The sequence below is a fragment of the Nestor notabilis genome, unplaced genomic scaffold (assembly GCF_000696875.1).
Source record: "Nestor notabilis isolate BGI_N333 unplaced genomic scaffold, ASM69687v1 scaffold19155, whole genome shotgun sequence".
Taxonomy (NCBI): domain Eukaryota; kingdom Metazoa; phylum Chordata; class Aves; order Psittaciformes; family Psittacidae; genus Nestor; species Nestor notabilis.
The window spans coordinates 12480-26499 of NW_009930953.1; the positions used below are offsets into that span (position 1 = coordinate 12480).

Genomic DNA, 14020 nt, shown 5'->3' on the forward strand with positions numbered 1-14020 from the left:
AGAGATGTAGAGAAAATATTCCCAAAGGCTATATATATTATATATTCTCACACACTTACACAGACTGACCAGACTTCAAGATCTCAGCTACATTTACAAAGAGGAAATGTGGTCCTCAATTTAGTAGGAGAAAAGAAGTAGTCAGAATTATTTGTTTTGAAAACTCCAAATAGAATATCAGGGACTAATATGCATAGCAGTAGACCATATATATGCCAACCCAAATCTAAGACACTTGATAATTACCTTTATGGTTTAAGACAAACGCAGTTCAATACTTCAAATCATACTCTTACTCTGCAGTAAAATTAAGAGAAGTGGGAAAATGGGATGTAAGCTTGGCAGGTGGATGGAAGAAAACTAACTGATGCCAAGGGTGTGCCACAGATTGACTAATTCATTTATTTTTTTTTAAACATCCCAATGGAACTCAGGAGTTCGTATTTCCCTCTCTGAATACTGCACACGGAATGCTAGCCCTGTGGAAAACTGAAGTAGATGAAAACACGTGGTTCTCAAAAGAAAACTTACATCTTGTATGGAGTTTGTCACTAAAATTTTCTACAGTTATCTGTTCTCTATTTTTACTTGGGAGAACAGAGATGAGAGAGAAATCAAGAGGTATGCTTGTGAAATACAGGATGTGTTTGTAAGTGATAGCTTAAGGAAGAGTGAAGTCAAACTCAGAAAGAGAGAGATGCTACAGCTTGTCTCCAGAGATTTAGACCTAATGTTACTGTACATATTTTGATATTACAATGTATGCAAATTTGATAGCAGCAGTGTAGAGGCAGCATTTTGTGCAATATAGGGTGCTATAACCTAGGCTCTTTGAAAAGATTACAATGAGATTTTATTGCAGTAATATTAAAGATTAGTTTATGTAGTGATACTTTTCACTAGAGATGGAGATAATTGCCCACATGGCCTTATTGTAGAGGCTTATCAAGCATAATAGGAGAATCAGGTGATAAGAGCCATTTAATGCTCCTACAATTTGCAATTCTGCACTCCCAAGACAAGGATACAAGAAGTGTATAACTGAAATGTAAGTAATAATTTCTCAGGGCCATATCATCTTCGGAGAACAAGTGGGTGAAAAACTTCTGCTAAATACTTTTTTTTCCATGCTCATGCTTGGATGAGGGTCCCTTCCACCTGCTAAGAGAAATTCTGAGGGTGTTTGTATGTTGCTGAAGGATCAGAACTGCTCCATCAGTGACTCCTTTGTATATCTAAAGCAAAAAACATGCCAAGATCCTTTTGCCCAATAAATATGCTGTAAGAGGAATAAAGGAAAGATCTCTGGCATTATCAAGTGAGAAACCCACCTTTGGTAATGTTAGTGCTAATTTACAAAGTGGAGACTGGTGTCGATATTCGCCGTACGGCAAGGGTTGTTCCCATTTCTTGGTTATCATTTCTCTGGTAATTTTATAAAACACTGCTGTTCCTTTGTAATGAGGTGAACTGTGGTTACCAAACTCATTCACTTCTTTAATCTGGAGCTCCAGCCTGGGTTTTCTTTGTGAATGAAAGATCAGCTTGTAGACTTTTCCAAAATCTTTTCCATTCTCTGCAGTCCATACAAAGATAAAAAAAAAATGAGTGTACACTGTATTTAATGTGCGGCATCTAAAATAATTTATTAGGGAGAGTCAAATAGAGCTAATCACATAACATTTGATTGTTCTTTGTCATTATTACTTTATATTAAACATTCAATGTTCAAACATTCCTGCCTGCCTGCTTCAGTAGGTGAAATGTCTTCATGGCTAACTGTCTTAGCCCTGAGTTGTTGGCATAAGGAATCAGTGGTAAAGGCTGTGCTACAAGCTGAAAAGTAAGGAACACAGAAGGAGATAAAATACATAACACAGAGAGAAATAAAAACAAAACAGTGTTGTGAATGGAATTAGAAGTGTACACTTTCTGGTTATTCAGGGTGGAACTCTGTCTATCTGTAACAACAAAGTGAATGGAGGCAGAGAAGTAGGTGCATTTTTAGGATTTGTAATTCCATTTTAAATTGGTATACCTTTACCTGAAGCAAAAATATTTCCACTAAATCTAAAATGAATCTGATCTCCTTCTTTTAGTGGGAACTGCTGTGTAGGTTCTGGGGGGCCAAAGTAGCCCTCCTCATGAAGATTTTGAAGTTCACAGGTCAATTCTTTGGATGCAGATAGTAAAACTACTATTTTGTATGGGTTTTCTCGTTTCCGATGCAGTATCACATTAGCCATTGTATTACAAACAGCTTCTTCCAGACCCTGAGCAAAGAGGCGCAGATATGTGTTTTCCAAGAGGAATGAAAGGCGAATGACCACAAAGCTGTATATTAAAATAAAAACAAAAAACAATAAAAGGCAAGAAAATGTATAAATAGCTCTATCTTAAATCATTTTATCAACTGCTAACAATTTATTATGCAAAATAATGTCATTTTCAATGGACCTTTTGCTACCTCTTTTTCATTCTTGTTTCCAGCAAGTGAAAGGGTGGTAATTTGCCTGCTTCTGTAGTGTATATTGACTCTGTATCTATGAATTCAAATACATATGAATTTTAGATGAAAGTAAGATAAAATTTCCTAATAAGAAATTTAAAAAAGTAATATGGTTTTGTAGTTTGAAAGCTAAATCACATTTTCAAATTAAGATCACTATCTGCATTTCCTGGTTCAAGTTTTGTATGTATTACATTGTGCACAGTCTATAGATGAAAAAACATATATGTTTTGTAATTTTGAGTTACAAATCTAAATGATGTAATACTGCAAAGTGGAAGAAAAAGATACTGGCGAGTTAATAATTGATAGTAGATGATTTTTTAACTCTACTGATTTCCACTGATCTGTACACTTAGAAGTAAATATTTTAGCAAATTAAATTTTATTACATTATTCATACCTTACCTTTCTAAATGCTCATTGAGTCCAAATGATACAAGCCCATTCCGTGCATTCTGGATAATAACATCATCAAGCACCTTCCACCCCTCTTCTTTGTTTCTGTATCCTAATAATTTCAAAGTATCACTGTGATTCTCCCCATTTTTTCTCACAGAAGCACTCACAGCCCTGGAAAGCCAAGGAATTACAAGAAAAAAAATAGTGAAAAATGGATCATGCAGAAAGAATAAGCTTGTATTTGTAGCTCTGCTTTCTCTTCTGTTTTCCTTGATCACTACATGTGTTTTTCCCACCTTGCTGAAAATCTACACTCCAGAGGATGCAAGTGATGGAACAATACTCGAGAGTATATAACTTATATAATTAAGAAACATTTTTTTTTTCTCAATTCTCCAAAAGAGGAAAAAAAGAAAACAAAACTTTTCTATCTAAATTAATATAATTTAATCTATCATTTAATATCATGCACAGTAATGATTATGGGTTGGGTTTGAGTAATCTATCAAGATTTAGATTCTCTGGAAGTAGATATCTGAAAACAATCAAACAAACAAAACCACCTTTTCTTCCACAAGCAAATATTGTTCAATAACCACAAAGGAATTTAGAAAATAAGACATGACTGCTATCCATTATCTCTTTCAGCAGAGAAAATGAAGGTAGCTTCTCTTCAACTCAGGTGATTACACTGATATTACGCTCAGTCAAGCAACTGCAATATGACATGCTTGGGCTAATTTCTTCTAATGAATGAAACATGAGGAGTTTTTTACAGAAGCCCAGAACCCTCCCCTCACACACACCTCTCTATCAATTCTTACACTGGATGTGAATAACCCTTCCACCTCAAATGCACAACTTATACACAATCCAAAGAAGAAAATACTCCAGACAGGACAGCCTAAGCATTTCTCAAGCATACAGCCTCAGTCTATGTGCAAATATAGGAAAATATTTGCATTATTTTCTATGGAATTAGTACAGAAATAAGTAATCAAGACTTTTTATGGATGTGCTTTGACTGAGAATCTAAAATGTCATTTAGACTAGTATTAAGAACAGGCAGATGTCATCTTGTGGCAGTATTCATTTCCTTCTGGAACAGGAAATGAAATTTGAATCTCCTATAAGGTGACATGGGCACCCTTCGTAAATCTAAATTTTGTGATAAAGATGTCTGTCTGGTCTAAGAGACCAGTGGGAGCGTAGAGCTATCTAAAACACGATCAGAGGAGTTTTTCAGAATTGGGAAGCTAGAACATTGTCTGCCTTCTCCATCTGTATTTTGCTTATTTCCAAGACCATCATAATCTTGGCATGTAGATGCATTTTGAAAAAGATACTGTTTAGCACAGTAGGAATAAGGTAACTCTTTTATGACCTAAAGTGGAAGTATTTCAAAGCTGACTATTGTCCCAGGCTAGTCCCTGCCAAGAAGTTCCAGTAAGCCTTTCTGAACCAGGAGTTGCCCATGGTAGCAGAACTACAAGGACACGAATCTAATGATAAGTTCAGATTGATTTTTCCCCCCCCCCGCATAAGATGGTAAAAACACTTTTTTTTTTTTTTCACCCTTTCTCCTGACTGTCAAAGTAGATTAGATCAGTTTTGGCCCTTTTTTCCACCAAAAACTTTTATTCCTATACCCATGTGCATGATGGATAAATTTTAGTGAAATGTCAGTTAACAAATGAAATGTTGAGATTTTTCTTTAGGAGTGCCCATGTTTCAATGTGGGTTTTCTTAAGACATTCCACAAGATCTAAGTTTTAGAAATACTACAAACCACTGTGTCATAACTTGTGATTGAGATAGCCATTGGAATGTGTAGAAGTAGAGATCAGAAAATTCAAAGGCCAGGGTAGCTAAACTGCCAGCTGGTAAAATAACAGTCACAGCAGCTTTGGGTTGTGATTATTCTCTGTGTTCTGTGTTTGGCTTTGGTGAAAACTGATGAATGTTTTTTGCTGAAAAAAACCCCATGCATTTTTAATACTAGCTCCTGCTAGAAATATAGTAGTCAGCATATTTAAAGAATTATACATCAAATACTATATGAATTTTCCTGGTAAAGCTATAGCATGAGAATTTGGGGGATTTTCTCTAATGTGTCTAACAATGTTTCTATGTATAGCAGACTGTGTTAACAAACTAACACATTTTTAACACAAAAAATTATTGATCAGCAACTGTTAAAAAGAATTCATTTTGGTGTTTTGAAAATGCTGAATTTGCGGTGAAGTCATTCTTACCGAAGATGGTATGCCGTAGCAACTCTCTTTACTGTAGCACTAATGGCTCTCGCATGTTCTGTCTCATCTCCTTGCCTCTTTTTTTCGGGGTTTGGAGGACAGGGTAGAGTAACAGTGACTGAGCTGTTAAATGGTTGGACTGAAGGATGCTGGACATAAACCAGTGCACTAGTAGCTACCACTGAGTGGTACATATCATGTCTTGCTTTCAATGTTGAAATCAATGATGACTCAATTGGCTGAATCTAAATATGGAAAGCAATTGTACAATTGATTTGTAAATGAATAAAACTTCTCTTATATGCCTATTTTTTTTGCTTTTACAAACTTATTTACCTTTTGAAATTGGATCAGACTATCATAGCAGCTTTAGGCTCCTCTCTATAATCCAGGAACAACCCTACCAAAGTATCGGCACTTTACAAAATGCACAAACAAGTGCTTGAAAGTCATAAAAAACTGGAACCTTTACTGACTAAAATATTTTGACTGTTTTGCTCCTGATTTGAACTCAAGTTTTGAAATTTCTTAGCTCCCTCAGATTTTTATCACTTTTTGAGATTTTTCAAATCTGTATTTTTTTTTTCCTGTTAATTTTACATTCTCTGTACCTCAGGCTCAATGTTTTTATGGGGGTAGAAGCACATTATAATTGAAGCAAATTTCGAGGTTTTTCTCCACCTAAGAGGTGACAAAACCTTCTGTTGCACTTCCTGGTACAAATGATGAAGGTCAGGTTAGAAAAATTATTACATTAACTTGAACATTGGGCCAAGCAGTTGAAGTTTGGAGTTGATTCTCATGTCGTTATTGAAAACAACAGTATTTTATGAAGTATAATAAACAAAGGTTCTTCTTTTTAGCTAGAGATATCATTGACTACTGACGAAATTATGTGGTTTTAACAAAGGCAACAGGAAACCACTTGCTGTGTATACAGGATGTGGAGCTGTAGCTACTTTTCACAGACCTCTAGTGATGGAACAGGTTGCTCTTTAACATTATTGGCATCCTTGCTTCAGAGCTGGTCAGATAACAGACTTATGGAACAAGTATTGCATTTTTCAAGCTCACCTTCAACTGTACAGGCGCTAGAGAACTGAACGTTTCAGGATGGTAACAGAAAGAGATTCTAGAATCCATGTTCAGCTTTTGTAAGAGTCCTGCCTTTGGAACTGTAAATGTTTCTTTCTTTAAGCATGACAACACAGAAAAAACACCCAGCTGATAAATTTTCACTTCTGCAAAGGTTTCCTGCATAAAGAAAATGTGGGGTTAAGAGTATACTGGAGGGAAAGGAAGCTGTGTTCCACAGTGGATAAGGCAACATTATTTATACAGCAAGATGTGAAATGAAAATAATTTGAATATTATTGCCATCTGGCTGCCCAGTTATCTGGTGAACTCAAGTCATCATGTGATGTCATTAATATTGCATATCAGGGTGAAACGAAATAAGCTCATAAACTGGGTGATGAATCTGGCCCAATCCAGTTCTTCTCCATTTAAAAACAACCATCCTGTGTTTCTTTGAGATGGAGATTGGACTCATATGCACAGAATTGCACTACTACTTTGTGTTCTGAATGCAAAATAATCCCTCTTAAGTTTTTACTTTTATCAAATAGTGCAATGTATTATACTTATTTACAAAAAATCATGAACCATTACTCAATCATAATTATTATGGGATCAAGCACTTGTCTTAACATTAAGAGTGAAAAAAAGGACCTTGTTAAATACTAGGTTTCAAATAGAATTTGAGTAAGCAGGACGAAAAGTTCAATTTAAGTTCATTTGAATTGCCCCCATACCGTGAAATATGGTTTAATAATGACAACTTTACTTGTATAACTCCACAGAAGCCTAACTGGGAACCTGGAATGATGTCTTAACCACGCTTAGATGAGAGGTTACCAACCTTATGGTTTCCTTGATATCTCTCCAAAGAAACAGGAGTTAAGTAGTCTGACTGAAAGTTCACATCAGTCACCTTCACCATAATCTCCCGATAATTTCCTCTGAAGCATGAAGTAAATGGGATTGCAATGCTTATAGGGAAAGGGATTGTTTTCTCATAATCAGAGCATTCAATACTGATGACATTGCTGACTAGCTCCTCAGAATCATCCACCACCAAGGAACTAGTATCATTGACTATCTTACACTTCAGATTCTCCAGAGCAGTTGCAGGGGCTTTAATAAAACAAACTACTTCATGTTTGTTCATACCACTCTCTTCCACTAGAAATCTGGAGAAAAAGAACATAAAATATTATTCATTATTATTCATTATTTTGGGTGGGGTGGTGTATTGTATTTTTAATTAAATACTTTAGTGATGTGCTACATTAAAGCATAAGCAGATCGTTCATAAAAATGTTTATGAACAGATGGAAAAATCATGAAAATTTTGATGTTGATCTTGTTGCAAAACAGCTTACAAATTATAAAAATTACTAACTGGGGGCCTTTCCTACTGATTTCCAAAAATTTAGGAATTACTGACTTTACTGGCTGTGACTCAGTCCCTCTCTGACATGAAAAAAAAAAAAAAGGCAATTAAATAGAAAGTTCCAGTTTATTTTAGACCAAATGGAAGACCTTCATTGTGCACGCTTAAGCTGTAAATTGCTATTACATGCATAGCCAGTAGCTGTTCAGTACATGCATATTGAGTCTCTGGGCCCACAGATATATGTGCTAATAAGTAATATGTACATCTGTTCATATAAAGAGGAATATGTGCTTACTCTTTGTTCATCCAGTGCCTAGATTTTTGTACTTCTGAATCACTCATAGGATTCACAGCAGTAAGATCACATGTTTGTGCTGAAGATGTGAAGGTAATTGTGTCATTTCTACTAATCTTATTATTTGTTTCAATTTTATTGCCTTCCATTTGCTCTGTCAGATAAAGTTCTTCACTTTCTATCCCTTTTGAAGTTTCTTTGACTACTGCCTTTTTTTCCTGTTCAAAAAGATTTGTGGCAGTTTCATCATAAATGTCTTTCAATGTCCCAGAAAGTATGCCTTCCCAACTGCTTGTAAGAGCATCTTGAAAAGCCAGTTCTGGAGACTTTGCAGTAACAGCACTACCTCCATGAGGTTTATCCTTTTCACTGTAATCTTTTTTCTCTGTAACAGATTTCATTAGCAGTCTGTGTTCACTATCTTCCTTTTTCATTGGAGGTTCTCTGCTAATATCTTGTTCTTGAGCAGATATGCTTTCAGCTAACGATGGAACATCTTTTCCCACAGTTTTAGTTTCCCTTGGCTGGATTTGATTAACATTCTGACTTTCCATCTCATTCAGGGAAGTTCTTTGTGATTGCTGACTGGGACTAGAAGGTGCTTGCATAGACTCTGTTGCTTCTTCTTCCGAACAACACACATCTGTTTCTCTAGAAGCATTTTGAGCCATCTGGATCTGAGAAACATCATCTTGTTTGCAGCTAGCAGCATAAAGTTTATTTTCTGCCTCTTGGAGGTGTGAGACTGTATTTATCAAACAATCAATCATGTTCTGCATACAATCCGTAATTCGATTGTACTCTGAAGCAAGAATAGGTAACCAATTGAATTTTGCAGTGAAAGGTAGCCAAAAAGATGAAAACTTATACACATATCTAATGAATTCCACTTAATTTCATAGTGCCATTCAATACATGAAGCACAATATATTTCCTGACTTCCACATAATATTTTCTGCATTTACTGCTATTCAATTTGAGTCAATTTCTGAAGAATTAAATATGGGCATGTACATTTGTGTACTTTCCAAGTACAACCATGTATTTGGTTGTACCACTGAGGGACCTCTGATGAACACCTTTCTAATGATTAGAAACTAGCTAAATATTTAATGGCAATTAATCTAAAGTATGGAATTAATAAATAATAGTCAAATCAATTTGTAAAGAGCTTTGAAACTGAACATTACTTATATATATTTTCTAAAATTTAATTCTGCAAGATTCTAATGTATGGGTCTCCAACAAAGCTGGGCTTCATATCAAATATGCTTAACATCTTTGAATTAATTTTTGCTATGGAGAACACAAGATAACACAAAACCACAATACAATACTGAAGTTCAGCAGTTTCTAGCATCCAGTTACGGGAATGGTGAGGTTGCGTATGCATGTAACTAAAATTACTCAGTGAAGGATGCACAAAAAGCACACAATCATTATGTGCCACTCATGTAAGATTTTCCCTTTAACCTATTTATTTTCTGATTCCTCATTTTTCTTGTCTTATGCCTTTTGTTAGAAATCCTTCCTGATACTCTCTCCAAGGATTTCAGATGTATTACTTTCAGTTCTCCCCTCAGCTTATGCTGTCACTCTCTATAACTAGAACTGTGTCTTCATTAGTCAGGTATATTGCAAACCTCTCAGGAAATTTCTTGCTTACTTCTGTTTGTTGCATGAGATCCTGGAAAGCTTTTCTTTGGAGGTTAAATCTAGTAAAACTCAATACAAAGAAGAAAATTGTACAGAATAAAACACAGTATGGTGTGTTTTTCACTTACAATGGGCAGGGACCTACAAGGGAATGACAACAGAAAGGGCTGATACAAGTCTTATGGGAAACCACTGGCTTACATTCACTTTTTTCAATAATGTCGTATGAGGTAAATTAGTACCTCAAGGTTTTCAGGTTGGAAAATAACTTTATTGAGTAAGAATGTCATCACACATCAATGTGTGATGTTATATGATCTAGATAAGCTTTTCACTTTCATGTCTATTTGCATCTGATTAATTCAAACCTACAAAGAGTGCGGTTCACATTTTTTTCTTGTTGAACTCAGTCTAAAAATTATTCCTTCTCAAGACTTTCTCAGTTCCCAAATGACTTGTTATTAGATTTTGACTATATCTGGGGGGAAAAAAGGGGAGGGGAACAAAAAAAAGAAAGAAAAAAGGCAGACACATTTGAATATATTTTTTCTACTGGTGGTTCGAAGGAAAATATGTTTGTTCTAAGGTACTGCTGTTTTTCCAGGAGCACTTCTGAAAGTGTGAAGGAGAACTTCTAAATAGTTTAACAGAGCTGATATATAAAGCAAAAGGATTTGAAATAATATAAGGTCATTTGCATAAGAGGTTTTAAAAGACCGCTTTCCAGTCTCAGTGTAAGGCAACGTTCAAGCTTTGGCAAAACTGCCAAAATTAACCTGCTTCCTCCCTGAATTTTGCATTCTCTAAACAAAACAAAAAATCAAACAAAACAAAACCAAATTATACAGCTGTTTAAACTTCCCTAAAATAAAACTTGAAATTAACAGGGTCATTCAAAGCAATGGCATTTTTCTATGCCATGAATGTGACTTTTCTAATACTGCAGTGCTCGCAGCCAAGCAAAGATACGGCCTTGTAACTCTACACTACCCAACTGTGTCACATGAAAAGACGGTTTTTGCATTCTGTTACAAGGTTAACCTAAAAATAAGCCTTCTTTTGTGTTACCCCCTGGCACCATAGCTTTTCTAACACTTTGCTTTCTGTGCTTTTTTGATGTTTGATAAAACAGCTTTAGAATACAGTGGCACTTTATATGCAAATGTCTTCAAACTGTTTTACTGACTATTTTATGGGACAGTGTCAGTTAAGGAAAAGTAGCTTTTTGGAAGGAGAATGATAATGAATTCTTAGAAATCTGAAATAAATACAAAAAAAATAAAAAAGGAAAAAGTAAAATCACATATGGCATGGGGCCAACAGGGCAAAGTCAGCTTGATTTTGAAGCCTGGACAGAGGTCTTTTTTATACAAAAGTGTTGGTTTACTATTGCAGACACTTTTTAAATCTGAAGAACAAAGACTCATAAACACAGGCATAGCTAAAGATTTCTGCCTGGGGGCTCTGTCTATGCATCATGATGTTAGACCATTATTAAAGGCAGAAATGTTAGTTATCTGCTCTGATGAATGCCTGTTGAGATGTTGTTCCCAAGGAAACACAGTTGTTCAGATGTGGTCCTTACAATAAATAACACCATTGTTATATCCACACAAGAAATTAAATTCCATGTGTTTACCTGTGCACTAAGATGGCAGAAGTCTTTTCTTCTTTTGGACTACAGACTACAGACTATCTATACTGATGAGAGGCTGTAGGGTGGCCTCTGCAATGGGAGGCCAGGGCTGCACCATGCCAGCCACAGATGGTGCCAGCCATCTCCACAGCAGATCTGCTGCAGGACTGAGGTGAGACTGTCAGCAAAGCTGGCGCTGCCTCTGTGAAAAGACATTTAAGAAAGGGCAAAACCACCAGAGAACAGTGAGGAATGAAGAAAGAAGTATGAGAAACAGTCCTGTGAACACCAGGGCTGGAGAAGAAGGAAGAGAGGTGCTCCAGGCACAGAGCAGAGATTCTCCTGCAGCCCATGGGGAAGACCATGGTAAAGCAGCTTGTCCCATGGAGAGGGCGATACTGGAGCAGATGTCCTCTCTGCAGCCTCTCCTGTGCAGGACCCCACACTGGAGCAGATGGATATTCCCTGAAGGAACTGCAGCCTTTGGAGAGCCCAGCTTTTCCTGACAGGAATTGTGGGCTGCAGGGAGGACCCACGGTAGAGCACAGAAAAATGTGAGGAGGAAGGAGTAGCAAAAGCAAACTGTTATGGATTTACTGCAACCTCTGTTTGTAATCCCTCTGCAATCCTTGGGAGGAGGAGGAGCGAGAGGAGCTGGGAATAAGGGAGTGAAGGTGAGCCTGGAAAAAAGCAAATGGTAAAAAAGTGTTTGAATTTTTTGCCTTTGTTTCTCAATATCCGAATCAGTTCCAATTGTCAATAAATTAAATTATTTTTTTCCCTAAGTTGAGTCCATTTTGCCCATGATGGTAGGCAATTTCCCTGTCTTCATACTCACTCATGAGCTTTTCCATCTTATTTTCTCCCTCTGGCCTGTTGAGGAGGGGGAGTAAATTGTTGGTGTCTGCCCAAGATAAACCCACCAAAGTATAATATATATAAAACCTTGACATAATTCTGCTTAGTTTGTTGTTTTGCTTTCCTCACATAATGAGAATTATAATCTCATATTGAAGCTCAAGTAATAAAACTAAAACCAGTGTGATACAACTGTTCAAGTAAGAATTCATTTGGTCTAATGACTGAAGAAGTACTGAAATGCTAACAGATGAAAAGTAAGGTCCCAAAGCATCATCACACGGTGGAACTTAGCATCCAGTATACCTAGTCCACTCTTTTTACAGGTAAATCCCTCCATACTTGCCTGGACTTGCAGTCAATTCCTTGTGTTTGTCATGGAGAGCACTCAGCAAGCGGTAGGTGTCTTGAACACTTTCTGTGACATTCTCCAGCTGCTGGCTGAGAGATCTGCTCAGGTCTTTTGTTAAAGAGATCAGTCTAAGCACATACTGCACTATACCTTCAGTGTCCAAATCATCTTTCGGAAGCGCATCTCTTGCTAGCAAGTTGAGGTGCCAGATTTTTTCCAGGAGTTGGCCTGATTTGCCTGCAGGTATGATCTCACCTTCAGCCATTTCCATTTTATGTTCAGAATATACTACTGCAATTCTTTTTTCTGCTCAAACACTTCCACAAGGTGTTGTCCTTAGTTCAGACTACTGCACTGTTAGTGTCTGTAGCCTATCAGCTTGTTTAAAAGTACTGTATTCCACACACACATGGTGATAAGTCAAACTCTAGCTCAGAAACTCTGAGTTGATGTTGACTATTAAAAAGTTACTAGGTGACAGAAAGGAGTCCTGTAACTACGGGCAAGGATTGCTGGGAGACAACAGTGTACACCATGCACCTTTAAGGAAGGTTATGTAACTCGGTTATGTAGCAGTGACTTACATTTCAGGAGCTCTGAGTGATTTCTTACTCCAGTGGCTGTAAATGATCAGTACCTGTGAAATCAAGTGAATTGTGAATTCGGAATTACATAGTCACCAGCAACAAGGAAGTATTTTCACTGCAAGCTAACATTAAAAGCTATAGGTCACTTGATACCATTTTCTGACAACTGTATTTCATTAGTTGGGACAATTCCAATGTCCTGTTCAGTCTGGATGAGGTATTTGAACTACACGTAAGTTTCACCAATACAAGAATCTACACATCAAATTTTGTCATTATAAAAAATATTTATTAACAATACACATTTAAAGAAACTTGAAATATTTTCTGGGGTTTATTTATACACTGGGAAGAAATGGAAAGAAAAAGCAGAAACAGCTAAAAGTTAAATAACTAATGACTGAAATTTTGTCTGACACTTTGGAAATTGAGAAGCAAACTTAAGAGAAAAACATGAGCTTATTAAATGTAACTGCAGCATCAAGAACTGACTATATGGGGTTCACAGGGAAAAAGCACTGTCCTCAAGAGTACAGCAGCTTTCCTACTAAACGTTCCTTCTGTGGCCAATTAAAAATATTTTTAATGCGTCTTTAAATAGCAGTTAAAATGGGACTGTGATATAAAAGTACACTGAAAATTCTATCTAAGCATTGCACGAATTAATAATGTAATGTCATCAGAGTGCTTTGAATATGTAATGCACAGTATAAATGTTAAAATAATAATGAAAGAGATAAAGTGTCTTTAATCAAACATATGAGCTGAAACCAGTTGTAATTATTAAATTCAAAAGGAAAGTTCCTTTTCATTCATTATAGTTTGCTTGATCATGCTGAAAGTGATCAAGAGCACAACTAACACAAAAAAGTATGAGACTCATTAACCTATTTACCATTTGTAATGGTCCAGCATCTCCACATTTTCCCAACTTATTCCTGGTAAAAAGGGAACTCTGAAAAGGACATACACTCTCATGGACAGGAAGTGAAAAATGTCATGTTCCTACCCC

General features: G+C 36.3%; 1 protein-coding gene across 1 annotated transcript; it reads right to left on the minus strand.

Moving 5' to 3' along the window:
- Positions 1 to 1028: 1028 nt before the first annotated feature.
- DTHD1 (death domain containing 1) lies at positions 1029 to 12692 on the minus strand (the record flags this gene model as incomplete). Its single annotated transcript, XM_010015664.1, is given in 10 exon segments — positions 1029 to 1190; positions 1193 to 1235; positions 1332 to 1576; positions 2045 to 2334; positions 2918 to 3082; positions 5167 to 5411; positions 6241 to 6420; positions 7088 to 7418; positions 7920 to 8721; positions 12416 to 12692. Coding segments are annotated over 10 exon segments (2740 nt in total), but the record flags the coding sequence as incomplete, so codon positions are not given.
- Positions 12693 to 14020: the final 1328 nt, after the last annotated feature.